This window comes from Plasmodium gonderi (genome assembly GCF_002157705.1).
Source record: "Plasmodium gonderi DNA, contig: Chr07, whole genome shotgun sequence".
NCBI classification, from domain to species: domain Eukaryota; phylum Apicomplexa; class Aconoidasida; order Haemosporida; family Plasmodiidae; genus Plasmodium; species Plasmodium gonderi.
In genome coordinates this window covers 500,578-527,957 of record NW_021628932.1, presented here as the reverse complement: position 1 = coordinate 527,957, position 27,380 = coordinate 500,578, and the positions used below count along the sequence as shown (strand labels likewise).

The 27,380-nt window shown below is 30.4% G+C and overlaps 5 protein-coding genes across 5 annotated transcripts; 2 read left to right on the top strand and 3 right to left on the bottom strand.

The window, feature by feature from the left end:
• Positions 1-146: 146 nt before the first annotated feature.
• PGO_070970 (GTP-binding protein) lies at positions 147-2,984 on the bottom strand (the record flags this gene model as incomplete). The annotated part of the gene is made up of 1 exon (XM_028686970.1): positions 147-2,984. One exon carries the CDS (start codon positions 2,982-2,984, stop codon positions 147-149), a length of 2,838 nt encoding a protein of 945 aa, XP_028542771.1.
• Positions 2,985-4,043: 1,059 nt separating this feature from the next.
• On the bottom strand, positions 4,044-5,456 carry PGO_070960 (hypothetical protein, conserved; the record flags this gene model as incomplete). Its single annotated transcript, XM_028686969.1, has 1 exon — positions 4,044-5,456. The coding sequence occupies one exon, from the start codon at positions 5,454-5,456 to the stop codon at positions 4,044-4,046; it is 1,413 nt and encodes a 470-aa protein (XP_028542770.1).
• A 2,681-nt stretch (positions 5,457-8,137) lies between these two features.
• On the top strand, positions 8,138-9,708 carry PGO_070950 (hypothetical protein, conserved; the record flags this gene model as incomplete). Its single annotated transcript, XM_028686968.1, has 4 exons — positions 8,138-8,342; positions 8,938-9,085; positions 9,236-9,275; positions 9,679-9,708. 4 exons carry the CDS (start codon positions 8,138-8,140, stop codon positions 9,706-9,708), a joined length of 423 nt encoding a protein of 140 aa, XP_028542769.1.
• A 1,951-nt stretch (positions 9,709-11,659) lies between these two features.
• PGO_070940 (hypothetical protein, conserved) lies at positions 11,660-15,461 on the top strand (the record flags this gene model as incomplete). The annotated part of the gene is made up of 2 exons (XM_028686967.1): positions 11,660-11,717; positions 11,923-15,461. 2 exons carry the CDS (start codon positions 11,660-11,662, stop codon positions 15,459-15,461), a joined length of 3,597 nt encoding a protein of 1,198 aa, XP_028542768.1.
• A 680-nt stretch (positions 15,462-16,141) lies between these two features.
• PGO_070930 (cysteine repeat modular protein 1) lies at positions 16,142-26,412 on the bottom strand (the record flags this gene model as incomplete). The annotated part of the gene is made up of 2 exons (XM_028686966.1): positions 16,142-16,701; positions 16,917-26,412. The coding sequence occupies 2 exons, from the start codon at positions 26,410-26,412 to the stop codon at positions 16,142-16,144; spliced, it is 10,056 nt and encodes a 3,351-aa protein (XP_028542767.1).
• Between the last annotated feature and the right edge of the window lie 968 nt (positions 26,413-27,380).

The following is a 27,380-nucleotide window of genomic DNA, read 5'->3' as shown; positions in this document are numbered from 1 at the left end:
TGGCTTGTGTATACAGGCAGAGACAAAAGAGAAGATTATTTTATGCTTACATAACACTGTTTTGCTCATCATTGCCACCCATTATGATCCCTTTTTTTTTTTTTTTTTTTTTTTTTTTTTTTTTTTTTTTGCACCACATCATCTCATCATTGTGCTTTCAAATCGAACAACTTGGTGAAGATGTTAGGTGGCAAGTTTACCCTTCCTATGCTAAACATTTTTTTTTTTCCTGCATTTTGCTTTTCAATTAATTTTTTGCGTCTTGTAATATCCCCCCCGTAGCATTTGGCTGTGACATTTTTTTTTAGTGGTTTTATTTTTTCTGATACGAAAATTTTGGAGCCAATACCTGCTTGAATGACAATAAGGAATTGATGAGGTTTGATCAATTCTTTTAATTTTAAAACAATTTTTTTACACTTTTCATAGTAGTTGAGTTTGTGTGCTATGAATGCTAAAGAATCAATGCTCTTATTATTTATGTATATGTTAATTTTAAATAAATCACTTTCTTTGTATATAACATAATTTTCATAACTCATGGATCCATATCCTTTTGTGCATGATTTAATTTCATCTAAAAAATTTATCAATATTTCAGATAAGGGCATCTCAAAAAAAAAAAATATATGATCATTCATAATATCTTTCTTAATAAATATACCTCTTCTTTTAAAACATTCTGCCATAATATATTTTTGGAATTCCGCAGGTGTGGTAATATTTGTTTTGACATATGGTTCATAAATTCCAAGGATATAATTCTTCTGTGGGATATCATTTACATTGCTTGTCATGTAATACAATCCGTTATTCTTGACAGTTGTTTTCATATCTCCATTCTGATGATTGTTCATATGTTCTACGCTATTGTTACTGTTTTGTTTATCTATGATAATATTACTTATGTCGAAATTGTTATCAATTAATTTTTCCTTCAATTTTTTGTCTATATATTTTTCATTCAGTTTCACAAGATAATTAACAGATGGTGCAGTTACAATCGTTTCGACATTATACTCCCTTTTAATTCGTTCCTGAATTATATTTAAATGTAGTAAACCATTGAACCCACATTTGAAACCTTTCCCTAAATTTTCGCAGATGTCTGCTTTGAATGAAAAAGATGCATCATTTAATTTTAATTTATTTAATGCTGTCTCTAATTCGTTTGATTGCTTATCATTAACGCTGTATATATTACAGAACACCACAGGGTATGACACATCTACCTTAGTCACAGCCATGTTTTTTAAATGCATTTCATTTCCTCCTTCCGACAGGTTGTTGTTTTTCTCCATCTGGTTGGAAATTCTCTCCATTTTTTTTTTGTTTATGCTTTTCACATTGTGATTTTTCTTTTGATCGATTTCTTCAGTGTTCGAATGTTCCTTATGGTGCTTTTCAAATATGTTATCTTTGTCGGTGTAATTTCTAAAAATATACATTGAAGAGGATCTACCCAGAAGGTCGACTTCATTTTTACTAAGCTGATGATTTAGTAAGGTGCTACTACTACTACTACTACTACCCTTGCAGTTATTATGTTCCATCCTGTCTGCAATAAGTTTATCAGTATCGATTACAAGTCTCTTTTGTGTGTTCATTTTAACTATTTCTTTACTAACTATAGTCTCACTTATCTGTATTTCATCACAGTTTCTTATATTGGAAGAAACGTAAGCTATATCTCCTTGCTTTATAATATCTGTGGGTTTCATTTCAGGGGTGAGATAACCAACTTCCTGAATAATATACGTTTTTTCACTTTGAATGAAAAATATTTCTGTTTTTTTTTTTAAAACTCCATTTATAACTTTAATAATTAATATTACCCCTTTGTACTGATCATAAAATGAATCAAAAATTATGGCCCTAAAAAATGCATTCGATTTTATAGTAGGGAATGGAATATCCTGAACAATTTTTTGAAACAAGTTTTCTATTCCTTTTCCATACTTTGCAGAAATGTGTAAAATTTCTTCATTTTTAAAATGAAATTTATTTATTAAATCATTTTTTATTTTATCCAAAATGCAAGTGTTCATGTCTATTTTATTTATCACAGGAATGATTTTTAAATCAGTTTTTTGTAATTCTAAAAAAATATTCAGAGTTTGAGACTGTATCCCTTTACATCCATCAATTAGTAATATTGCCCCTTCGCACACACATAATGACCTTTTAACTTCATGATAAAAATCAAAATGACCAGGTGTGTCTATTAAATTGAAAATATAATTTTTGTAATTCATTCGAACTGCTTTCAACTTAATTGTAATTCCTTTTTCTCTTTCTAACGACATCATATCTAAAAATTGATCCTGCATTTTTGTTTTTTTAATTGTTTTAGTTAATTCTAGGAATCGATCAGCTAGTGTTGATTTACCGCTATCGATATGTGCTAATATGCAAAAGTTACGAATAATTTCTTGATAGTTATTTTCATATTTTTCTGTGTTATTGCTACTACTATGGTTTTCTTCCCTAGAGAAACAATCTCCCTTATATTCATCTTTATCTATCGTATCTCTTTGGTCCTTCATTTGTTTTTTCCATTTCTCAGATGGTAAATCAACATTGTTCGGTGAGATGAAATCTAAGCTGTTTATATGTTTCCTAAAAGCAGAGTTACATTTATTAATATTTCTTTTCTCCCTTTTCCATTCGTATAATAAGAATAAAAGTGGAAAATATTTATAATAGTATAGCAAAGGAGAACCTCTTCTGCTTAACCCTTCTGTTATGTCATTCCTAAGTGTTGTGTAATTCTTCCTTCTACAATTTTTCCCTCTGTTCTTCTGAATGTTAAAAAATACTTTTTTTCGATCCCACTTTTTTTCATATGCACGAGTCCTCTTATATGTGACATATACTCCATTTTTTGCTCCAAAATAAAATTTACACACATACTTAAATTTTAGAACAGAAACAATAAGGATGAAAATGCTTAGTGCCTTCTTAATTACCCTTGTGTGTGTCATGAAACAGAGGAGATTCGTATCTTTGACCGTGGACTCAATAGATGTTGCTGCACATGTGTGTGTGTGGAAGGGAAATCAGGACAAAATTCAATCCCTTTTAAAACATTTCTCTTACACGAAGAAGAGCATTTATTATCACTTCTTCCTTCTCTTCCATTCGGTACTCAGCACAATTATACTTTTGCCAAACCAGACAAACTTCCAATCTTGTAAAAATCGCTTTCGTGTTTACATGTGCATGGGTACGTTCTTCTTACCTTTTTTTTCAAAATACTGGACTTATCAAAAGCTGCAATTAACTACACACATTGTTACTCATAACACGACACATAAAATATACATTTCCCTAAACACATATGAGAATTAACACATGTCCGAATTAACGCATATCCGAATTAACGCATATCCGAATTAACACACATCCGAATTAACACATACCCGAATGAACACGTATAAGTTATTTCTTCCTTTCTTGAATGCCTCTTAAGAAAAAGGCACAAAAATATACATTAAACAAGGTTACAATGTTGTAAAAATGACAGGGATTATTAAGAAGAGGAAATGTTCTTATTTTGGAGATGTGTACTACTAAGAAACATACTTAATCATAGGGTAAAAATTATTTTTGTATTTTTAAAGAAAATGAAAAAAAAGTATATCATACTTGGAGGGCATTCATAAAGTTCAATTTTGTGTAGGTATTTTTTTTTTTTTTTTTCTTGTACAGCTGGGAGAGATTTTTCAAATTTAAGAACTTGGAAAGTTCTTGTAAACCTAGTGATTCCTCAGATCATTAAAAAAGAGGAAGGAAAAAAAAAAAAAATAAAATAAAATAACAATAAATAAAATAAAATAAAAACACTTATATATATAAGCAGCAGATAAACAGATGAGCAGATATGGAAATATCTAGGTGGATAGATCGATAAACTCGCGAAGTTAACACTGCATCATATATATATGCACGCACAGCTCAGCAAAAATATTACCCAGCTATAGTCTCACATCCCAAAAAATAACTTTCTCTTTACTTTTCGTTTCCCCCCTCCTGCCTCCATGTCAGCTCAGAGCCGCTTGCAAGTTGATTGACAAATTATGATGAAGAGATGATTGGTAACTACCTAAATCACCTACTTTTTGATTTAATATAAGGGAATAAATATCTTCCCAAACTTTTTTGTGCTTTTTTTTCTTCTTTTGAAGATGTTGCAAATTGTTAACTTGTGCTTTTTTGAATTTGTTTTTATTTGCCCAATATTGTTTCATAGCTTTGGATATTTTTTCTCTCGTTTTCTCTGAAATGGCACTTAATTTCTTGTTCTTATATCGTCTCATGAAATATTTCCGTTGTCCTTCCAATGTTTTTTGTTTATAATTCAAGTCATTTTTCCACTTGTTTTTCACAGCCTCGGATATTTTCTGATTATGCTCAATACCTCTCTTTTTAAAAGATTTCAACATTTTTTTTCGAAATTCTGGATCTTTCCATTTTTTACGCATAAGGTTTCGAAGTTTTAACTTCATGCTCCTTTTAGACTCTTCAGAAAAAAACCGTTTTTTTTCTCTCACCCCCTTTCCTCTTTTTATTGCAATTTCGACACTACTTCCAACAGCATTGTCAGAGGAATCTCCACCTATTACTTTACGTCGACATTCCGTTGTACTGTTACAATGTCTATAAATGCTAACTGGGGAATGTCCAATTTTTTCTTCTTTTCTTCGTTTTTTCAATCCACAGTGTGTGTAGGAAATTCCTTGATCATTGAGAAAAACACCAGGGGCAGAGTTTCGATCTGCTGTAGAGTCCATGTGGGTGACAGGGGTTATTATTGCATTTCGACCATTTGACAAAGCTAACAAAGAAAAACTACTTCTTCTGACATTTCCTTGTACACAATTCTTTTTTCCTAAATATATTACACATTTATATCTTTTCAGGTGATCTAATATTGACCCCTTTTTTTCCACCGTTACAAAATTTACAAATTTGGATGTATAAAACTTGTGGGCACTATTCATCCTTTGTGCAGAATTTATATACAACCCTCTGTGAGCGCTAAACAAAAATGTGTATCTACAGTTTTTCTGTTTCGTGTAATTTGTACTAATTCCACTTGTGTTATTTGATGGAGTGAAAAAATATTTTGAATCATCATCATTATCATCTTCTTTCTCTGCACCCCGAGAAAAAAGACCATCACAAAATTGTGTTTGTGAATGAAGTCTCTCATTGTTCCTATAATTTCTTTTTTTATCTTTTTGAAAATTAATAAATTTAAAAGATCTCCTTTGCTTTTTCAATTTACAGTTACATACATCATGATGTTTGTTGTTCATACTGCTCTTCGTCCAATTTTCTCTTCCTCCTCTTCTTATATAATCACCAAGCATTCGGTTATTTTTGCTCATTTCAATGTTCAAAATTATAATTATTAACAGAACATAGAATGTTAGTTTCTTGTTTCTTTTCATGTGCATGTAAACAGGGAGGGAAGGGCAAACAGAATGGGCATATTACCGGGTAGAATTACATTTAGCACAAGTGGGACGCGTGTGTGATTCAATTTTTTAGTGATTATATATTTTGGGACCTCAAAATGGGAATAGACAAAAACGGGACAAAAAATGAGGAGCAAAAAATGAGCAGAAAAAAAAAAAAAGGACGGAAAAAATTGTTAGAAAATAAAATGCAACTCTGGTAAGGCACGTAATTTGAATATCTAATTATGTCACAATTTTGTGGTTGCATAAACCCGAAATACTCGCATGATGTATCACGTTCTTATCTCTAATATGCAAAAATGAATAAAATTCCACTTCCATTTCTACTTCCCCTCAAGTTATTCTTAATTTGATATGTAGCCCCTATCCCTCTTGTATTTATCTATTCGCTTGTAGTTTTTTTTTTTTTTTTTTTTCTCTTCTATTTTTACGATTTCTGTTTCTATTTGGTTTTGTCATCGCATTGTTTTTCTTTCACTTTCTCACATCACAAGTCCTTTCGGCCAAATATACTTATCCACCCCGTGTTTTCAGATAAGTACATAAGTTAACCCCTAAACTAATTAGCGTATATATGTGCATGAACAATGTGTTCATACGTTCATACATATCAATATATTTACACACAATTAAATGTATAACAGAATGAAAGTCCTATTCCTACCTACCCCCTTTATGTGTGTGTGTCAATTTTGAGTTGCATCATCCACTCATGTATTCACAGGTCATAAACACAAATGCCCCCTTTTTCCAAATATGGATATACGAAAGAAATGAACATGTAAAAGGGGTATATATATGTGTGATCATACATGCGTTCATGAGTGTATAACTACGTGCACATACATGTGGATTACCCAAGAAGTACTTTGAGGTTGGAGGTGTGCCGAATTACAAAAATTTTTGATGTGTGTGTATCCTCTCACTCATGCAAAAATTAACAACCTAAGGCTTTGCCTCTCTATTAACAACTTTATACGTTAAATGTGCAGTTCGTGCAAAATTTTTCGCATAAAAAAAAAAAAAATTATGAGATACATATTATTCACATATGAAACTTTGCCAAGCAGGGAGTAAAATAAAATTGCCTCATCATTTTTTTTTTTTTTCCTAAACAAAGGTATCACATAAAAATTTGGCTCATATAGGTATCCTCCCCTCCCTAATTTGTTTCTGTTTGACTGAATAGTTCTCAGTTTTTTCTTATTTTTTGTTCAGTTATATGGAATAGGAATAAAATTAGGAGAAACGTAGGCTGGCAACTATGAAATCTTATTTATGTAAATATGTTGCGCATGTACAAATTTATGTGCTTCCCCGTGCAGTGATAGTGTTAAGTGTGTTGAAATGTGGTGATGGTTAGGTGTACTAAAACAAAAGGGATAATTTTGATTAGTCATTTCGGGTAGTAGTATTTGCCCCAATTTGATCATTTTTTTTTTTTTTTTTTTTTATTTTTTTTTTTAATATATTATTTACACCAAGTAATATATTCTTAACATTCCTTTTACGATTTTACAGAAAACGGTTGATTATTGAGTCATTTTGGAAAATACTTTTTCCTGAACCTTTTTTTTCCCATGTATCAATTTTAAGGTTATAAGCTTTTTTTTAGCAACTATAATGATATAAGCCACCTACCTTTGAACATTTCTTCTTGGATTGTAATTTATGAAAAAGGTTATATATGATGTTGAAAATTGTATCATTTCATGAAATTTTATTATGGTATAACACGGATACCATTTCTCTATTTTGTTTGTTTTATTTTTACTTTATTTATATCTTCTTATTCTCCCAAGAAAACACTGTTGTAATGTTTTGTGTAATCTTCTTCTACTTACACCTCCCCCGAATTGTCCTGAAAAAAAAAAAAAAAAAAAAAAAAAAAAAAAAAAAAAAAAAAAAAAAAATAAAAATAAAAAAAAAAAAAAAAAAAAATAAAAAAAAAAAAAAAAAAAAAAAATTTACGCAAAAAAAAAAAAAAAAAAAAAAAAAAAAAAAAACTCGTTGCTAGCTCAAAAAAAAAAAAGTAAGCCAATCACACCGGGAAACAGCAAATCTTGGAAGTTGATATTAGCACGAATTTCCAATTTTACTAAATAAACCCTGAACAAATAAGGAAGAATAAACTAAAATAACAACTTTGTATACTACACACAAAAAAGGTTTTACGCTCCTATTTCTATCCCTCCATTAATCTAATGTTTGCCTAAAAGGGGAACGAGTTCACTGACTTTGCTAAGGTTATACAGGAAATTTTGTCACCGTTGTTTCAAAGAATTGTCCACGTTTGCGTCTAACAACAAAAATGTGTATATATATGCACACATACATACGAAGGCATACACACACTAACACATGTGTTAACAATCTCAGACAGACATACATATAACAACTCCGTTGTAACAAGCAAATAAAAGCGAGATTTTATTTGCCTTCTCTCAATTTTCAATTTGTTGTGCAATTTTCTCCTCAGCTGTACGATTGCATACACGTTCATTTCATCTTTGCACACATGCATGAGTATCATGCTTCGTTGTTCACTTAGAAAATTTTCCGTTACTAACAACAATAAAAAGAAGAGAATAATTGGACGTAAACATACAAAACAGTAAACAACGGGCAAGCAATCTCAAATTTTCTGCAAAATGGAAGACGGGGTATCGTCTAATTTGAACATAGAAAAACGATTTGATCATCTGAAAGCTTTTTCTAGTAACATTGCAGGGTTGGTCTCAGAGTTGAAAGACTTGATAAAAGTTCACGAAATTTTAATATATAAAGAAAAATTGAACACCACCAAAAAGGAAAAATTGTTGAAGCAGCAACATGATCTCACCATACTCAAGCATGGTATGATATGTGTCCATATGAACGTGACATGTATTTACAATATGAATAGCCGTCATTTCCCCCACACACAAGTGTTTACAATACACTCAACTTGAAAAAAAAGAGAAGAAAGAGCAGAAAGAGCAAAAAGAGCAAACAGAACAAAAAGAGCAAGAAGAGCAGAAAGAGCAAAAAGAGCAAAAAGAACAAAAAGAACAAAAAACATAACCAAAAAAAGAAATATGACATATTTTGAACTTCCAAAAAATAAAATAAAATAATAAAACTAATGAATAAATGTTTTATGATGGTGTACATGTCACAGATTAGCACCTGTGTACGCTTTTGTTACATTTTTTTCTTTTTATTTACATTGGAGTTATGCGTAATTGCCGAATTTTTCCCAGTATTATATTATGCCCTAAAATAGACCACTTTTATTGTATCAAACCTTGCTTTTGAGGGAAGAAATTCAGGGATTTGTGCTTTTTGATGTGCATCACCTTCTACACACATATGCATGTACACATATGAAATTGTTGAGAATACTAACGTTTGCTCATTTTACTAATTTTGCTTTACTCACGCGTACATGCACACATGGATCCTTTTATAGACCTCGAACTCATAAAGAAGGAAAATGAAAAAATGGATGAACAGTTGAAATTCTACAAAAAAATTGATGATTCGATAAACTGTGAAATTCTTAATGTTTCTCAAAATATACAAAAAGTGAAGATAAACATGAATATACAACAAAAAAAGTAGAACACTTTTATGTATAATCGTCATATAGCATGCATGTCTCACTTGGGTGTACATTAACATGTATGGCATGCATTTGTGCAAATATATGCATATGTATCTGTTATGACTATGTATATTTTTTTTTTTTTTTTTTTTTTACCTGCAAGGAAAATAGAGATAAAAAAAAACATCAGTGAAATGAAAAACGTAAGACACAAACAATGAACGGTGTGTATGTATATGTACGCATGTGTTTGTACATGAACTAACATGAATACAACTTCCTTTATGTAATTCAAGCACTCATGCTTGAAACATCCAACATATACTTGGCATATATATATACATATGCGAAACCTTCTTTATACACATCTTACACATACACACACATTTGACACCCTGAAAAAGAAATATTGCAAATCCATAAAGCAGAAACAAAATTTAGATCACAACCTTTTGCAAATAACAAAGAACAAAAAAAACAACCAAGAGAATATATCTAAAGAAAGTGCAAATAACATGACGGAGAAAATAATAAAAGTAGAAAATGTAAATGTAAAAGAGGTAATTGATAATCCTGAAAAGAAGTCCATTAATGAACCATCCAGAGAACTGCGAGACAAAACCAAGAGCGAAGTAATAGAAAAAAAAAAAAAAAAAAAAAAAAAAAAAAAAAAAAAAAAAAAAGACAAAAACAAAAAAAGTAACAAGAAAAAAAACAACAAAAAAACAGAGAAAAAACAAAAAGAGAAATAAAAAAAAAAAAAAAAAAAAAAAAAAAAAAAAAAAAAAAAGGAGTACAAATGCGTAAGCATACGAAGGCATTACTATTTTTTTATATACCATATATCTAACACAAAGACATATTTTCTATTTTAGACAAAAATTTGTTAAAAGGATTCGACATTAAAACAGAAGGAGCTAAACCCCCATGGTCGAGGTGAGTGTTGAGAAGAAAAAAGTTGGACCCCTATTTTTGCGTCCTTTTTTTTTTGCTTTTTCCTCTTTTTCCAATTTTTAAATCATTCCCATTTAAAAGGTTACCAACAGGGGGAAATTTAATTAGTTGAGGTAAAAAAAATGCCAATTGAAGAGACATATAGTTTGTAAGATTAAAACGCATAAAAATGGTAAAGAAAATACAAAATAGCATGATGCAGAGTCTTGTGAACTACATAATTACTATTTTTCATAGTTTTCACTTGTTTGAATTTGCACTAGATCAGTGTGTGTAGGTGAGGGGGGAGAAAGAAATTTCTATTTTGAAAAAAAAATTTCACTTCATCCATAATGCTATAAAAGTGGCGATGTTTTTTTTTTATTTATTTTTTTATTTATTTTTTTTTATTATTTTTTTTTTCTGTTGTTATTTGAACTTTTTAATCTCTTGATATATGATGTGTGAATGGAAAATTAGCCACAATATTGTTTCATTATGCCGTTACACTGCTAGGTCATTGTGTGACTGAACCAACAGGTGGCTCCTACAGTATGTGGCCATTCTTCCTAAGCCCTTAAAAACAGCGGAAGAGGAGTTAAATCCTATATCAATGCTGCTGCACACTTTTGTAAAATTGCATTATGAGTAGTACTCAAAAAACTGAAAGTTCTGCTTTTTCTATACACATGTACGACTATTCTGAGGAGAAGATATCTTAGTGAAAATACAGAGTTCTCAAACCATGTAAAAATGTGGAATATGGAACTAGGAAGAAATCACAAATGGGGGAAAAAAAATAGAAGATAGTTAAAATAGAGTAAAATAAAATGGCATATAAAATGCTTGAATACGCATAAAAAGGTCAGTTGTGCGGGGTGATACTACTCCATCTATAACTTCAAAAGATTAAAAAAAGGATAGTAAGTAAAAAAATATATAATAAGTAAAAAAATATATAATAAGTAAAAAAATATATAATAAGTAAAAAAATATATAGTACGTAAAAAAAAATATAGTAATTAAAAAAAAAAAAAAAAAAACGCTGGGCACTATCAACCTTAGGTACTATTTACACGTTTTACAGATTTATCAAAGTGTAGCAAAGTGTATCTATCTCTATGAAAAAAGCAGAATAAAAAAAATAAAATATATTTGAAGTAAAATAAAATAATTTTTTTGTTACCTTCCTTTTCTCATTGTTTTATTCTATGTCAAAAATGAACATCACTCTGCATCTACACTTTTTCAGACGCTTAGGAATGTGATGTAGAAGTGAAATTGTGAGTTTTTGTACTTTCTCATTATATTCCGATTGTCGTGGCAAGCCAAAACTCATTAGAAGAAAAATAAATAAAAATAAAGTACCACCTTTTTTATGTTCCCCTCATAAATGTATTATGAGGAATAATTTTTTTTTTTTTTGAATAAAGCACTACCAAAAGTGAAAGTTCTTTTTGCGTCTCTGTATTTTGACACCTCAACAGATTTTATGCATAAGGACATATCTGCATGCACATGTTCGTAGGAACATATCCGCATGAAAATAACTGCAAGAAAATAACCGTATGAACGTATCCGTATGCCAACTGGGAGGGGCTTCTTTGTTTAGTCTTGTCATTCCATTGGACGATTACAACACTGTACATGCGACATGAAGACTCAGGAGGAATACCTCAATATATCTGACCTTCTCCATATGAATGTAAAAGGTATCTCATCAACCATTATACATTTTCTCCGGGGAATTTTCTGGGGTTGACTTTTGTTGATTTATCCTGGACATATCTCATTTTGTGTCACGTTCCATGGTTATTCCTAACGAACATATAAATGCACACGTGTAAACGTGTACATGTGCACATACATGAGAACACACGAACATACACACACATCCTTGTTTGTCACCTTTGTCAGAGTTGAACGATGAAGACGAAATCAGAGTGCGAGACTTTTCCTATGAAAAGTACATATGTTCCCTTGAAATGGGAGATAAAAAATTAGATGTAGGAATAAAGCCAGAAAAAAGAATTAACATAAAGGAATGTGAAGATAAAAAATACATAACACAAGATATAAATCTTCATGATATGATCATAATTATGGATAATTTATTGCTTCAGCAAGTTAAATTACTTCTTGGGAATCATCCTTTTTTAACTGTTTTGAGTTGTTATTTTATTCATAACTCGAAAGTAATTAATTGTGATGAGAACCCATACTTCTTTGAAAAAATATTTTACAAATGGATAAAATCATTTTGCTCAGATAGCACATACATGAACATTTTCGAGAATGACAACAAGGAGTTTATGAAATTTGTGAAGGCGAATGACCTCGAGGGAAATGTCGAAACATCGGCAAAGAGGCACATCCTTGACATGGAGAATGGAAACATCACTACCTCCACACATGGAAACACTAATGACTTGATGGAGGATACTTATATATCACATCAGATTAATACAGCAAAAGTGAGCAACCATTGTGACAAGTTGAATGAAAAAGATGTGATGTTCGATGACGAATTCTTAAACAAAAATATGTTTTCCTTCTTCCAGTTGTTTTTAATCTTTTACTCATCTACATCTGAAGTGATAGATCATGTCGTTACAAGTAATAGCTTGCTGCATAGGGACGATTACAAGTGCGGGCTGCTAAAAATAAAGGATTCTCTGATACATCATTGCAGGGAGAGAAGGAGATATGTTTTGAAGAACCTTTTTCTCGTAAAGAGATATTTTTTGAAATTTCTCAAAAAATATGAGTTCACCCATGTCAAAGGGAAAGAAAGGAAAAGTATGAATAAGGATACGAGTCAAAGTGTAGACCAAGTTGGAGGAAAGATTGGAGGCAATAGTGGAAAATTGATCAGCTACGTTTTTAAGAGAATCAAATTTGTTATATATTTAAACTCAATAATAAATGAAGTGATTTTCGAAAGCCGGGAGATGAACCCTGCCTCAGTTATAGATAATTGTAAGGAACTTCTCCAGTGCATTTTGAATATAAAGAAAGAAGTTGATTCAGAATGTGTGAAGCGTGACAAAGTAATAATGAAGAAATATTTCAACAAATATTTGTTAATGCACAAACTTAATAATGTGTCTAAACATATCACCAAAATGAGTATACATGAATGTTATTCCTTTTATCAAAATATAACTTTAGATATAGAATACATAGCAAAATATTTTCAACTGATAAATGCCAAATCGAGCTTTATTGACATTAAGAATATGTTGCATTATATAAAATATTATTCAGCTAGCCGTAATGTTTTAATAAAAAGTATTTCTAGAGTGTATTTACAGCAGATACTGGAGAATGCAAAAGAGAATTTTATTAATTTAGAAAAGGAGTTACTATTTATGGAACAAACCAAAGTTAAATATTTCATTCAAAATTATGAAATAAATACGCACCAAGATAGTTGTCATAACAGTTGTAACGGTTCTCTACATGGTGCACACACAACAGGTTCCTCTAATGAAAATGGGGGAAAAAATGAACCTTTTGAAAAGAGAGAAAATCCTCTATACGATAGCATAATCAGCAATAGTGCTACAAAGGATGAACTCATGAATAGTGCACTCGTGGATGGTGAACTATCGGATTGCCAATGGGGTGATTATGATGAACATCCAAACGTCGGCCATTACTACTCTATGTTTTTAAATACGTACAGAAAGGAAGAGACATGTGAAGTAGCTTCTGATGTAGCTTCTGGTGTAGTTTCAATTAAAATTTTAAATAAAGAATTCCTTAAAAATGTGAGGAAAAATGTATTTATTACTTTCTTCCTACATTTATTTTTTAACGAATCATATGTAATATTAGAAGATGTGTACAAGGAAAATACAACGTTTTATGTAAAGTCTATAATTTTCAATGACCTACGATATTTTGGATTTTCTACCCCCTTAATAATTCTACTTCGAAACTTTTTCCTTATTCCAGATACCTTTTTTATTGCAATGGAGCATATATATCATCTGGACAAAGGATTGAATTTCCAAAATGAGGAAGAATATAAAAACATTTTAGAAAATACCTTTCCTCCATGGGTTCTTAAAAAACTAGCATGTGAATTACGTCTAAGTTTTCCATGTCTGATAAATTATTTGGAAAAGGAAAATTCTCTTGGGAAGCTGTTCACCGAATTGGAGCAATTTATCGCCAACTGGGGGGGGAAAAAAGGGTATGTAGAAATTGCCCAAGGAGGATTTCCTCTCTTAGATAATAGCAATCATTTGGATTCTAGGAACCGTCAACGGTCTAGCAATGGAAGTGTTGATGTGCACGGCAGTGAGAAAGCCGGCAGTGGTGATGAACAGATTGAACAAAGCAGCCCTGAGTACGTAACAAAAAGACGAATGAATCTTCTAATTCTGTGCAAAGTATTTCATCTATTCATTGAATATCTGGAGATAGTCCTAAAAAAAATCCTAAAATTTTCCTTTTTATTGGCACCGAGAGAACACTCAAAATTAAGCACATTCCACATGGACATGTGTGTGTTATATACTCTTATGAAAATTTTGACATATTATTTTAGGTTATATAACATGAACAAAGAAATAGAGAGTGTAGAAAATTATTTCAATTGCATTTTGCACACAGTTCTAATTGATTACAACTGTTTAAGCTTGTATACAAATATGCAAACGGATCAAGAGTATGCCTTTACGTATTATGCCATGTCATTGTGTTGTAAGGAATTATCAGCGATATTACAGAGGGGCATAAAATTAAGTTGTGATAAAAATAGGAATAAACTAATTTATTCCTTATTTTATTATATTTTATATCTTTATTCCGATTTTTTGATGATATATTTTATTTATATTTCTTATACGAATATAAATTCTGAATGCTTGGAAGAGGATTCATTTGATATGAAGTACAAGGTATGGAACTTTTGTTATCCAGATGTTTCAAAAATTGACTTTTACAATTTTCAGAAAAATAAGGCAATACTTATTAATCTTCTTCTCACGAAAAATTTAAAAATTAGCCTTTCCGAAAATGGTAAAATTAACATAGGAGTTAAAAAAAAAATAAAAAATATATCTCAAGTAAAAGACAACTTTTTCAATTCAAAAAAACTCATAGATAAATATTCCAATTTGTTAAATGATAAAAATTATATAAATCATAGTTTTCGTATTTTTGGCAAAACAACTTCTGATCTAGACATCAACACATATTTAAAAAGTTGTATAAATGAAATTGCTAAACTTATAAAAGATGCCTTTTCCTACAAGCAAGAAAACATTGGTTTACTTTGCATTTTCCTAAAATCGTATGAACATAATTTACTCAGATCGTACAAGAATATTCCCCCCTTTTGTGTGGAAAACATTTCCATTTTTTTAAACCCTGATTACCAGGTCGTCAATGGTCACTCCTATTTTTTAAGTGTAGAAGAAAAAAAAAAAAAAAAAAAAACCTAAGCGGAGTGAGGGCCAAAACATGGCAGAAATGTTGACCGCGCCATTGTTGCGTAATTAGCTAGGCACATATATACATGTGTGTATAGATATGCATATACATATGTGTGTATTTTTTTTTTTTTTTTTTCCTTGCATGCGCCATTTACCTGATTTTTTCTACTCATGCAAAGCAACACATAATGCTCCACCCCCTAGATAAAAAAATGTCGTTAAAATGATGAAGTGGCATGTGAACAATTAGTGTAAAAAAGTTTAACTGCAATGAGTAACTTTTGATGTATTGTAAGTAGTCTGTCGAATTGCTCTATATAGGAGAGTAAAATAAGAAGATGAACAAAAAAAACAAAAAAAAAAAAAAATGCACACAATAAAAAAACCATGCGTTGACATTTTTGGACAAAGTAAAAAGAAAACTAAAAATGAATAAATTCAAAGGAATAAGTTTAAAGGTATAAATTTAAAGGGAAAATGAAAATGTTTTTCTACATAAATAAAAGGAGTAATAAAGTTAAAATTTTTTTTTTACATTCATGAAAATGTTGGAGGAGTAGCAAAGAAAGGTTAGTAAAAAAAAAAAAAAAAATTGTTCCACTAGGGTAAAATCGCCCCACTAGGGTAAAATCGGCCCATTAGGTCAGAATTGCACCAATTCGTCAATTGATCAGTATGATATACCACACTTAATATGTTCCATTTTTGCCTAACCCATATTCCTCTTTTTCGTCTTGGTCACTTGGTCGCCCCGATTGATCAAACCCCATAGAATGGAGAATGTCCTCCATGGAAGACCCACTGGAAAGAGAAATCTCATTATCATCCAAATTGGCAACTGTATATTCTTTGGATGAACACTTTTCTAAATCGTTCTTACTTAAGTTAATATATTTCTCTTTTAATTGAATCATCATTTTACACAAATCTTTATACTCTTTATATAGTAAGGCTGTTTTTTCCTTTAATTGATTCCTTTCTAAATTTTGTGAAGTCGATTTCACTTTTCCCTTGTCTCTAACTCTTTGACATTCCTTCAGTTTTCTATTTAACTTTCTCAATTCTTGTCTTTCCTTTTGTTTTTCCAATTTTTTATATAACATGAACATGTAAAAATAGGAAGGCAAGTTTTTGCAATATTTCAATTTCAGTTCTATAAGTATAAAATAAAATTCTGACAAGTTAATTTTCCTGTTAAGCAGATCATCACTGAAAAACGTGAACAGTTTTTCTCTTTCTTTCTTGGAAACTAGGAAAATGGAAAGTGGGAAAAGAGGCAGTGAAGTGGTGAAGTGATAAGGCGGTTATGACACGTGCAATGGCACGCAGGTAACATGGGAAAAGCACATTCATGATGTAAAAGGCAACAAAATATACACTATAATGAGGATAAATAATAACAAAGAGGAAAAAAAAAAAAAAATAATGGCAAACGAGAAACATGCACATGGGTTCATACATTACCTTGAATTTTTGGACTTTTTCCGCTTAGGTTGGATTTTTTAAAAATTTCATCAGATGGATCGCCGTGCCCTTGCGCCATCATGTTCCAAATATTTTGATTTGATCCTATTCCTTCTTCTTCCTCACAAATGGAGGAAGAAATATTCAACGATTCTACATCTAAATCAAGCAAGGTATTATCATATTTGCAATTTTTAAAATTACATATTTTGCTTTTTTCTAATTTTTTATTTTCGTTATATTTTTCCTTCCTTTCGAGAGACCACTGAATGATATTGTTAAAGTTCTGTTCTTGATCCATGGACACAAACATTTGATCCTTTTGATCCAGGTTGTCTATTAAATTCCCTATGTTTATTGTAATTTTAAATATGAATTCAAAAAATACATAAGAAATGTGTGTTAAAGTAACATTTGTCATGAATATATCTAACAATTCTTCATATATTTCTATTGCAAACATTCTATATTCCTTATTAATGCTTGTGCACGTAGACTCATTATTGCTTTTCAGAAAAAAGCAGAAATTCATTTTTTGACTTTTCATAAAATTTTCGCCGCAAAAATTCTTATCACCATCACGCATGTCACCATCACTCATGTCACCATCACTCATGTCACCATCACGCATGTCATCATCACGCATGTCATCATCACGCATGTCATCATCACGCATGTCATCATCACGCATGTCATCATCACGCATGTCATCATCACATATGTTACCATCACCAATGTTATCTTTTTTTTTTTTTTTTTTTTTTTTTTGTACATTCAGGAAATAATATTGCATGTCATTTTTAACCCTACATGCGGGTCTTCTCTTTGTCACATGTCTCCGTGTGACCCCTTGCTTTTTTCCGTTCGCATCGTCATTTGAGTCGTCTCCTTGGGTTGACTTGACTTGAGCATACGCCCCATTGTAGCTCCTACTATGGCTTTGATCACTCATTTCGTCCTTCCTTTCTTCCCTCCCTTTGTGATGATACCTATCATACTTGTTACCTTTTTGTCCCCTTTTCTTCTTCAAACATCTGAGGAAGTGCTTAAAAATACGCTTAATTGAATGAGCAAAATGCTGACTTTTTTTTTTTTTTTTAATAACGGAATCAGGTAACATTATGGAAATTTGTCTATCAGTTTTGTCATAATAAATTAATGGCTCTTGTATCTTCCTTCTCTGCACAAGTTCGATCAGGTTTTTTGTAAAATTGCTAATAACAGGGACATGGTAGAATGCCTTTTTTCTTCTCATATTATCGACGCATTCATAGAATAAGCAAAACAACAATTTGACTGAAAACATTACATGAAGAAGAATCAAAGAAGATAAAATTATGAAATTAAGAAAATCATTCAGATTTATGGATAACAAAATAGATATAACAACGATGGTAGAAACCCATATATACAAACTCATGTTCTCGAGTTTGTTTAACATAAAAAAATTCCTCTTATCAAAAGGTTGGAAAATGAAATGCACACATAAGGAAAATATTGCCACGAATGTTATCAGCAATAATTTTGATGTATTGGTCTCTTCTGAGGGAAATAATACAACAGTGGTGATAAAAAGAAAGAATATTTTTCGGACAAAGACTATAATTTCCCAATACCACCTATTTGGTAAGTATCCATTATGTAAAAATCCATATTTTATTAAAATTTTTTCTTGAAATAAATTGCATCTATTTATGTACAGAACGAAAAAAGAGAGTAAGGGGATTCCTAAAGACCATACAATCGTCCCGGATAACCCTAGTATAAAAAATTTCAAATAATCTGTCTTGAGCTCACATTCGACACTGCTAACTCTACTTAGGATATATTTTCCAAAATGTTTTGTGTACTTAATATATGAACAATCAAATAATTGAAACATTCTAACAGACGTTTTGCCATGTATCATAAATAAAAAAGTAACATATACAGGAATCATGTCTTCAAAAAATATTAATGTTCTATCTATCCATGTATAGTGTTGCAATTTGATATATCTTAATATCATAATAAATCTTTCTTTTGAATAAGATTTTTCTAAAGAACTCGTCAAAAAATGTATTTTTTCCCTTCTAGCTATACTTAACAAATCTAGCTTATTCGCAATTGCTGTTTTCCGTATAAAGGTGTAAACTTTCAATATAACAAAAAGTATAATAGTCAAGGTTGTCATTAGAAGTATAGGAATAAAAAAAAATAATAAACTTGAATAGAAGAAAGAATCAGCATAACTTAAATTAAAATAATATCTCAACAAGCAATCGATACTGATTATTTTTCTGCTTTCTCCTATGTTTATTAATCTAGTAATGCAATTATACAACTGGTGCACAAATTGGGGTAATAATAAATTTTTCTCTTCTAATATGTTAACAAGTAACATACTTGAAATATAATTGACAGATATTTTGATGACAATCGAATGTATAGATCTTCTGTAAAAGCCAGAGGAGATATTTAAATAAGAAATTAAAATAATAATAAAACAAAAAATAATATATATACATAGTAAGATGATTATATTTATTGCATTATTTGGACATTTTACACACAGGGACTTCTTAAAATCATTCGTATACCCCTTTGCACATTCCACACACAGGTAATTATTCATACTATAATGACATTTATTCCTTTCTAGACAAGCACCATGTATTGGACATTTAATAAATTTCCACTCTCTTACATCTACATATCTTGTCATACTTTCATCCAAGTAGTATCCTTTTATAGATTCTGGTTTTACATGATCTTCTTCAGTTATGTGAATATTTTCTAACCCTAAATGGATTGTACTCATTACATTTTTACGTAAACCACCGTTGCATCTAGCACCTTCTAAACAAGCCAAACAATTTGCCATACTATAGAAAAAACCTTCTTTACAAAAGCAATGATTTGGATATATAGATCCTTCTAGACTTGTCGATTTTGGTGGACATGATACACAAGATGTTTCATCCCCCACAAAGTTTTTAAAAGTTCCTTCTTTGCAAGGATTGCATATTTTAATTGATTTTTTAACATCTTCAAACTCTAAGTAGTGACCCTTTGCACATTTGCAATCCTTGTAGTCACGTGCAGAATCAACTCCCAGAGGAATTACTGTGTTCTTTTGGCATTTCACAAATTGCTGATATTTTACATAGGAGACATTCTCGCTATCTGTGTAAAAAAAGTTTTTCAAAAGCTTATTTATTAATTTGTCTTTTGCATTTACATTTTTGTTTTTTTTCTTTTTCTTGCCCATATTCCTGTTCACATTATTGTTCATATTTCTATTATTTATTTTTCCATTTTCCAGACCACGTGCTTCATACCTTTGTAGGAAAAACGTGCCAGATTTATCACCTATCTTGCTCATGCTACTAAATAACATCACAGGAGGGAGAACATGTCCGAAATAACTCTTCACTGGTAGTCTCCTTCTTTTTTTTTTTTTTCCAAGTCCTTTTTTTTCTTGTTCTTCTTCCATTTCATCCTCTTGTTTAGTATCCACTACAAGAACCTCGCCTCCATTCTGTGTTTTGGTTCGTCTTTCATCCCCCTGTGCTGGAGGTAGAAATCTCATACTGTGGTTGTAGATAACAGAGTTGATAAAATGTTTCCTGTAAGGTATGGCAAAGGACCAGACATACCTTTTAATAATACCAAGCATCTCATCATACAATTCTTGAGATACTTGAAATATCTTTTCTCCTTGACAATATAACTTGTTAAAGGAACAAGGTTTGCATATTTGTTCATCTAGGTAATATCCCTCATTACACTGACAAAAGTAAATGTTGGAATTATTAAATTTTCTTAATGTAGTGGAATGTTTTGGACATTCAAAACAAGCTTCATTTGCTATGGACGACTTGTAAGTTGAAATTGGACATTTGGTGCATAGTAATAATGGATTTCCTTTTTTTTTATTTGTTTTACTTTGTTGAATTCGTTCTTGTACATGGTTAATTGGATTTTTTGAAAACATATAAATAAAGGAATTACACTTAGTCGTATCCATATTTTCGAAATGTACAAATGAGGAGTATGTACCACTAGAGTTAATATTATTCTTGTTGCTCTTTTTATTTCTAACTGAAAATTGATCATTTCTAGATTTACTCATTAGCATATTGGGTGTATAACCAAAATTACATTGACAATTAGTTATATCATAAGATCCTCTTTTTACACTTGATGAATTTCTCGGACATTTTATAGGCATCCTAAATTTGTTTTTCATATTTTTTTGTGGACAGTAATATCCGGTTGGGCATTCCTTACAACCTCCAATTTTTTTACTGTAATAAAACCCTTTTTTGCAAATACATTCATGAATAGATTTGGCTCCCTTTTCTAATGTAATACTATTAGGGGGGCAAGGAATTCCTAAATTGTTAGATATGGTATCTTTATAAAAATTTAGAGGTGCCAATTTACAATGCTCATTTAAATTGTAAGATTCTTGAGAATGTTTCACATACCCTTGCACACATAAGCATTTGTCATAAGAATCATTATGTTCATATGGTTCTTTAGTTATGGAATTATTTGGACATACTACAGCATCTCCAATATATTGGGACAATTCACCTGGTGGAAAACTACCAACGCAAAAGTGATTCGCTAAACATATAGAACAGTCTTTATTGACATCTTTATAAAATCCACTATAACATGAATTACAACTTTCTACAGTAATATTCCCAAATGTTTTATTCATAGATTTGTATGGGCATTTTTTACAACTTTCTGATGATACAGAATCTTTATAATATCCTATATTACATTCCATACATATATGTTTAGGGTCTATTTTATTTGGTGCATAAGAATAAGTGTTGAAAAAAAGATTATAGTAATGTTCATCTCGGCTTCCTTTTTGTTTTACTTTTTCAATACTAATAGGTTCATACCCCTTTTTACAGAAACAGCTATCCATGGTGATAAATTCTGCTTTATCATTTCTTAATGTTTCATTATGTTTTGGACACATTTGTATATTCAATAGATTCCCTGGACAGTAGTGATCATGTAAACATTTCTTACAAATACTAGATCCATTCGAATCGAAAGATAAAAAATATCCTGCATTACAACTGCAAATACTTTCTGCCTCACTTTTAGCACCCAATACATGAGATCGTGAATGTGGAATGCAACCATTTCCTTTGCACAATTCGTTCGATATTGTATCTTTATATTCTCCAAATTTACAAGGGGAGCAAATAAATTCATGGGGATTCTTGGGGTTTTTTATATACTCATGCCCTATGTCACAAATGCAATGTTCTTTACTTTTGGATGAATTAACCAATGTTGTCTTATTTTTTTCGCAAGGAATACAAGAAGTAAACATTTCTGGATTTCCTTTAATTTCATCAACATTGTTATAGGTTCCTTTGGGGCACGGAAAACATTTTTTTTTAGAATAGAAATATCCACTCGCACACAATATATATATCAAAATACTTGATTCAGTTGCATGAAATAACCCATGCATTATAACTTTCAACGTAACTGATGTCTTTTCAATTTTATTTAGTTTCATGCTTATCACTCCTGTTTTTTTATTAATAACTATATATTGACCATTTAGTGATTTATCCAAAACTGATAAGGTAAAATATTTTATTTGTCTCTTATCTCCTTCAATTATAGGAGCAATTTGGATAAGCTTCTGTAATACATATGATATTTTCTTTTTATATATAATTTTTGTTAAACTAAGTTTTTCATGCATAAAGGAAAAAATGGCGTACTTTAATTCGTTCGCCTTAACCATAAAAGAATTTATAAAATTCATATCACCATATGAGTAAGCAAAAATGGAATTTATTCTATAATTAGACATATGTTCATTTCTTACATATTTGTAGTATACAATTGTATTTTCTGTAACATCCGTTGAATATACACGTAATTTATTGGACTCTATGGATGAAATATAAATGACATATTCACTAAGTTTACTTATTACTACCATATCTTTTGATATCGACGATATTATGCCTAAGTCTTTTTCTATATATGCATATTTGTACATTATGTAGACACTTATTTTCTTCGATTTTAAATTACTAACTTCAAATATCTGTTTATTCATAGGAATGTTTGAATCTCTTATAACCTGTTTATACATCTTTGTATTTAATTCAGTTTCCTTTAAGTCTATACTTTTTTGGGAATATGCACTACTGGAAGGGTCGACATTTATTGCCATAGTACCACCATCTGTCGAAAATTTTGGAATACTACTACTATCGTCAAATTCGATAGAGAACCATAAAATCTGATGAAATTCATACAGAATAAAGCAAGTTATTATTTCTTTGGTTAAACACTGAATTTTAATTGGTTTCATTGCTATATATATGTTCATATCGGCATTGTGAACAAGCACTTCTTTTATATTGCCATCCAGTAAGTAAATAAAATTTTTTCCATGAAGTAACACAAAAAAAACTTGCTCTCTATGGGTAAATTTTTCTACACTCACAACTCCTTCAAAAATTTTATTTTTTACATGAATGTTCAGTACAAAACTGTTGAAATCGCGGGTTATATATTTTTTCATACTTGAATTTTTAGTGCTGAATATGTAGAAGTTAGCATATGAGTAAATGTTACTTGATGGACGTGTCGAATTTTGAAAATTTCTCGAATTGGTAGGGTTTATGTCACTCTTTTTTAAAGTATCTGTAGAAGTACTTCTATCTGAGGGGCCTACATTGGTATTTGTTATTATATGCATGAATTCTATGAAGGAAAACCTTGGTGCGTGGAAATTATATTTTATTAAAAAAAATGGAATTAAATGTGTGGAGGTTTCAAACCAAAGGGACAAATAATTTTCTTCCTCGTGAGACCATATAGACAATATCTTCATATTAATATGGTGATCATTTTCTATGCCTTTCATTTGAAAATGTCTACTCAGGAAATAATATGATTCATCGTTTAGGTAGATGTTGTGTGTATAAGTTGGCATAGTGAACACATGAAAATAATGTGCAAATTCTTCGTATGGAGAAAATAAAAAATCGGAAAAATTAACTAAAGTTAAGGTGCGAAGAGTATTTAATTTTTCATCCCTTTCGCAAAGATAGTTTAGGGGTTTAATAACATTTGATATTTTACGTATAGAAAAATAATATAAGGAATTTTTTTTTTCTTCTTCTTCTTCTTCAAATTCATGATTCTGAACACCTTTTTTGAAAGAACTTTTAGTATACTTATAATAAAAGGTGTTTGAATAGTTTGTTAATCTGTTCATATTTTTTTCTTTGAAAATTTGTAGGGAACTTTCTGCTATAGGCACAATTGTTGTAAAGGGGCAGCTGATCTTACTGAGAGAGAACAAATGGTTGTTAGGATTAAACTTTGAAATATCCTTTAGGTAGACAAAATTTTCAAAAATGTTTTCTCCTCTTTTTAAAATGTATTTAATATTGGACGTGCTGTAGTCATTATATGTTATTTTCCCCATATAGCTGAATGGCATAAAATTTGAGGATAAATCTCTTACACAAATTAGATTAGATCCATTTTTTAAATTGTAAATTTTTTGAATCGAAATTTTATCTAATATTTTTTTTGTCGAATTTTCAAATTTTACATTAATGAAGGAGTTCTCTCCCATTACATTTTTAGTAGTGTCTATGTTTAGATCGATTTCTGAAAATGCAAAATCTTTATTTCGATGAAACATTGTGTATACATCAAAAATTTTATCAGAGTAGGCATATAGAATGATATAAGCTATGTCTGTGTTTAAACTTGGTTTAATTCTCTGGATAGACCTACTAATATCTACGGTTAATAATTTGTAAAAATCGTTTTGAGGAAAATGTTCCAAAAAGTTCAAGTTGTTACATTGATAGGAGTATTTTGCATTGATTATAAACATCTCCATATTTTTTACATATTCATTATTTATATATATGTAGAGACCTTCCTTGTCATTTACACTAAAAGTGTTTTTTTTTTCATTAAAAACTGCTCTTTTTATTGAAAAAGTTCCCAATTTCGTTTTGTAGTTATCATTTGAACAAGCATTTGTGTCACTTTTCTCGTAATAATATTTGTAACATGCACAGATAGAGAACTCTAAGTTTTTATAAAAATCTACAACCAAGTTTTTAAATGTAATAGTTAAAGCTACTTCTCCATCTACATCATGATAAGTATAATTATTCATCTCATATGAAATATTCTTAATTGGATCGTGATAAAGATATGGTGTGTCTTCACAATTGCCTCTAGAAAGTCTTAGGCGAAAATCAGAAGCATTTTTCATTGTTATATCAAAATCGAATTTCGTTGTGTTCAAATAGGTAATGTTATTGATAATTATAGGATTTTTTATTTCACAATATTCTCGAAATACAAATCCGTTCATATTAACAAAACAATATATTGTTTTTAAGTTTTCTGGATTTCGACAATAATTATGTTTATAACTTGTTCCTAATATTTCCTTTATATTTAGAGAATTCCAAGGCAAGCAATTTTTTCCTGATATCGACACATTCTGACATCCAATGTAATGCTCTCCAATCCCTTCTAAATCTTCGTTGCATGAATTATATAGAGTAAAAAAAATAGAATTACTAAATTCAAATTCGTAAACATTTTTATTATCATCAAAAAAAAAACCTGCACAAGGGATCACTTTTGCCTTATCACTATAACAGTAATTTCCAATTTTATCCATGTTTAACAAATTGTGAGGAATACAATATTTGGTACTACCATAAATACGTAACAATTTATTTTCTCCGCACAGCATGTCTAATTTTCTTTGCTTACTCGAAACGACACAGGTTTTCACCCTTAGACTGTTTACAACTCCTAGTGGTATTGGATTTTTTGTATTATTAAATAAGGGTCCAGAACACCTAATCATATCACCACAGTTATTAACACAATTATTTCCTTCTATATAATGTCTTAATCTCCATATATCTTGACAGAAGCACTTGCTCACAGTCCCTGCACATCTAGATACACCTGGATGGCAATATTGGTTCATCAAAACTTGTAAGGCGCTGTACATTCTTATATCAGCATAAATCTGTTTTAATCTATACTGTGTGAAGGATAATGCGTGAGGGGTATCTCTAATTGCTTTTTCAACCTTATCGTGATGCTCACTTTTTTCATACGCGTCATTTGCCTCGTCTGCTACATCTGCTCCGTTTGACCCTTCTGCATACTCCGTAGCACTTTCTCGAGTTGTTAAATTTTCACTGCTGCTGATTGCTCCGATTTTCTTCCATCTTTTGTGTTTATTCCATTTTGGACTCATAGATGAACTATCACGGAATTCTAATTTTTTATCTCCTATTGTCTTCCATTTCCCACTTTCTAAAATATACTCGTTTTTCCAGCCCTCCTCTTCTTCTGAGTTTCTGTCGAAAACCCTTGCTTCCTTTTTTTCACTCTTCCATCTTGATGAATATAAAGACAAAATGATAATAATTATACACACGCGATTTACAATCATTTTTCTACTACTTACAAATGGTGAGAAGACTTATGTTCATCTGAAGGCTGTCTCTCTCATCTAAGTTGACTGTGCAGGATGGGTAATACACTTTAAGTATCTGAACCACGTTTGCACCTTTTGCTACCTGCATAGCTTGCTCCCTCTCGTTTTTCCTTTCTGCGTCAGTTGTCTTTATTACATATAAATATACATGTCTACATGTGTGTACATATCCACGAGAAGGATAACACATACGAGAACTTAGTGTTACAGCAACGATGGAAGCAAAGGAAAAAAAAAAAAAAAAATTATACATATATATAATATATATATATATATATATGTATATATCATGCACATATTTGTATAAAGTGGGTTTCTTCTTGTTTGAAAAAAAAAAAAAAAAAAAAAAGTAAGCAAGTACATGTCTACTGTTCAGAAAGTTAACATACACATTTTAATGACAAAAAAATTGAGCACCAGCCCTTTATACATTATGTTATCATAAATGATTAGAAAAATACATATATTTTTATTTGTGTCTCTTTTATCTTAACATGTTTTCCCAACTAATACAAGAACCTTTATGTACAATGTGTACAACGACGTAAGAAATGTTCTGGGGGATTAATCCAAGGTGAGCCTTTTTTTTTTTTTTTTTTTTTTTTTAAAATCAAACGGGTTGCATGAAGTAGTAAGTTTGAGCACCTCATTTTTTTTACCTTATTTTATTCGGACTTAATCTGACTTTTTTTTTTTTACGCGATTTAATACGCTAAAATTCGAATTAAGAATATAATTATGTACACAAATAAGAAAAGATGCACATGTCCATAAGTGTATATTTAAAAAGCGGATGCCAATTTTTTACGCTTTTATGGGGCTTAAAACTGTGTTCTGCTGTCTGTAGGGTAATTTCTCTTACCTTAACGAAAATAAAATTTTTAAAAATGTCTTAAATTCTCCAAAACAAGAGAAGAAGAAAT